At 43.1% G+C, this 2,416-nt stretch overlaps 1 protein-coding gene across 1 annotated transcript; it reads left to right on the plus strand.

Moving 5' to 3' along the window:
- The first annotated feature begins 483 nt into the window (after positions 1 to 483).
- Positions 484 to 1,492, plus strand: LARP6 (La ribonucleoprotein 6, translational regulator). The gene has a single exon (XM_066636328.1). The coding sequence runs from the start codon at positions 545 to 547 to the stop codon at positions 1,469 to 1,471; it is 927 nt and encodes a 308-aa protein (XP_066492425.1). The 5' UTR covers positions 484 to 544; the 3' UTR covers positions 1,472 to 1,492.
- Positions 1,493 to 2,416: the final 924 nt, after the last annotated feature.

Raw genomic sequence — 2,416 nt, forward strand, 5'->3', positions numbered from 1 at the left:
TGAAGGTAAGCAGGGTTAGGTCTGGTCAGTACCTGGATGCGAGACTGCACCCTCACATATATCACCTGTGACACAGAAAAGATGGGGTCTATGTTTAATAAATAGGCTAAGAGAGTATTGGTTGAGCAGAATTTGAACTCAGATGTCCTCAGTCCAGTGATGACTTTTCCCATTTTGGCATGTTAACTCATGGCTAGCTAGAGGTGGGAGAAAATGGTTTTATTGTTTTGTGGATTTCAATGTTTTCCAAAGTTAGAACTGCAGAAAGCAGTGTTATGTGTTCTTATTGGCATTATAAGTGGTGTTAAGTGTTTTTATTTCATTATCACTGTTTTCTCCCATTCCTACTTGTGGCATTTCAAACTATTTTTGCCTGTTCTGAAAGTGCTACCTTTTCTTCCAGGTAAAACAACTGACACGTGACTGGAGAACCACAGCATATGCCCTGAAATATTCCGATGTTTTGGAGCTGAATGAAGACAACAGAAAGGTTCGACGGAACTTGCCAGTTCCAGTGTTTCCCAGCGAGAATCTCCCTAGCAAGATGCTTCTCGTCTACGACATCCATCTGGTTTCCGATCTCCTTTCTCTGGATGGCGGGCAAGAGAATGGTTGTGTTCAAGAGAAGATTATGGAACATCTTCTCAAAGCCTTTGCCCAGTTTGGTGTCATCTCATCCGTTCGCGTCATCAAGCCAGGTCGGGATCTTCCACCAGATATCAAGAGGTTCAGCAGCCGATACAGCCAAGTCGGAACAAAGGAGTGCGCCGTCGTCGAGTTTGAGGAGGTAGAAGCAGCCATAAAGGCTCACGAGTCTATGTGTGTCTTAGACCATGAAACCAGCATGAAGGTTGTCCTCATTGGTATGAAACCTCCAAAGAAGAAAGTTCTAAAAGACAAGAACCGCGATGAGGACCATGCCAAGGGTCTTAAGAAAGCACGGTCCATGAATAAGAGAGTTGAAGAACTTCAGTTTGTTGGGGATGAATCTTCAGCCAACAGTTCTTCAGAGCCAGAGAGCGACCCAACATCTCCCATGTCAGGCCGCAGAAGTAGCTCCTCCAACAAATTGAGTCCTTGTACCTATCAGAACAATCACCTTAGTCCAAACGTCTCGCCAAGATCGAGCCCTTGGAACAGCCCTTCTTCACTGCGTAAAGTTTCTAGGATGTCTCCACTGGCTGAGCAAGGCAGACTTAGCCTAAGCACTAGTCCTGAAATGTCAAGGAGGTGTGCAGATTATTCGTCAGACAGCAGCATCACCCCGTCTAGTAGTCCGTGGGTTCAGCGGAGGCGACAAGCTCAGACTCTCACACGAGACAAAAGTCCAGTTGGTAGCCCAATGCTTAGCCCAAAAATACAGGGTGCAGGTGGCTTACCCGTTGGAGTGCTGCGTTTGCCAAAAGGGCCAGATGGCACAAAGGGCTTTCATAATGGGAGCGAAAGGATTAAACACATCAAGAGTGAATAGACTTTGTACAGAGTGAATTATTCTCATGTTGAGTATCTTCAATGACTTGGTTCAAAGCAGCATTTCATTTTTTTTTAAAAAAAGTTTTGTACCAGTGTAGCTTTGTATGTTTATATTTTCACATAACCTACATTCTTTATTTCTGTTCTAAAATTTCTGCAACATTCATGTGTTTTACTTTTTTTTTTATGCCAAGCTTACCAAATGTTTTACAGGAAAGAGAATTTTATTTTGCAAAGCTTCTGATTCTTAAAATGGCAAAATGCAAATATTTAGTTGATGTAATGGTCTATGGTACTGGTTGGTGTAATGTTCTGTTGAAGTCTTGTTCTTCGTGTGGGTTTTTGTCTTTGTATTCATCTCGAAAGGAAACTCTTGAGTTTCTGCTAGTTTTATGTTGCTAGCCTAATATTCCAAAGACACTTCCTAGCATACAGGTTGACCAAAAAGTGTATTTGATGGTACGAATGAATGCAAACATCTAAAACTATTCTCTAGGGCTGTCAGACTTTAAAATGCCTAGATGGGGATTGTGGAATGTATAGACCAACAGCTTTCAAATGTTGACTTGTCTGCTGAGAAACTCAGGGTTGACTTCCGGAAGGTTCTCAACTGTCTTCCTTTTCTGGCCCCCTTAAGATTCTTGGTGAGACTTACCTTGGCAGATTGATGGGAGACAGAAAAGGTAATAGAGCTACTCTCATAGCCAAGAGTTGCTCTACCATCATGCAAAGCTATATAGGCTCAGAGGTGTACAGGCATGCAGCGCTTAACAACCTTCCAGTTAATGACAGACCCATATATGACGGTGGTCAAAGCACAAGAAAGAGTGAGGCAGTCAGGTCTCTCTGCAGCAGAGTGTCTGTTTATACAACTAAGGCCCAAATCCTAACCTACTTTCCAGCACTGGCATAACTGCACCAATGGGACAATGTGCAGCATCCT

This window comes from Tiliqua scincoides, chromosome 8, assembly GCF_035046505.1.
Source record: "Tiliqua scincoides isolate rTilSci1 chromosome 8, rTilSci1.hap2, whole genome shotgun sequence".
Classification (NCBI taxonomy): domain Eukaryota; kingdom Metazoa; phylum Chordata; class Lepidosauria; order Squamata; family Scincidae; genus Tiliqua; species Tiliqua scincoides.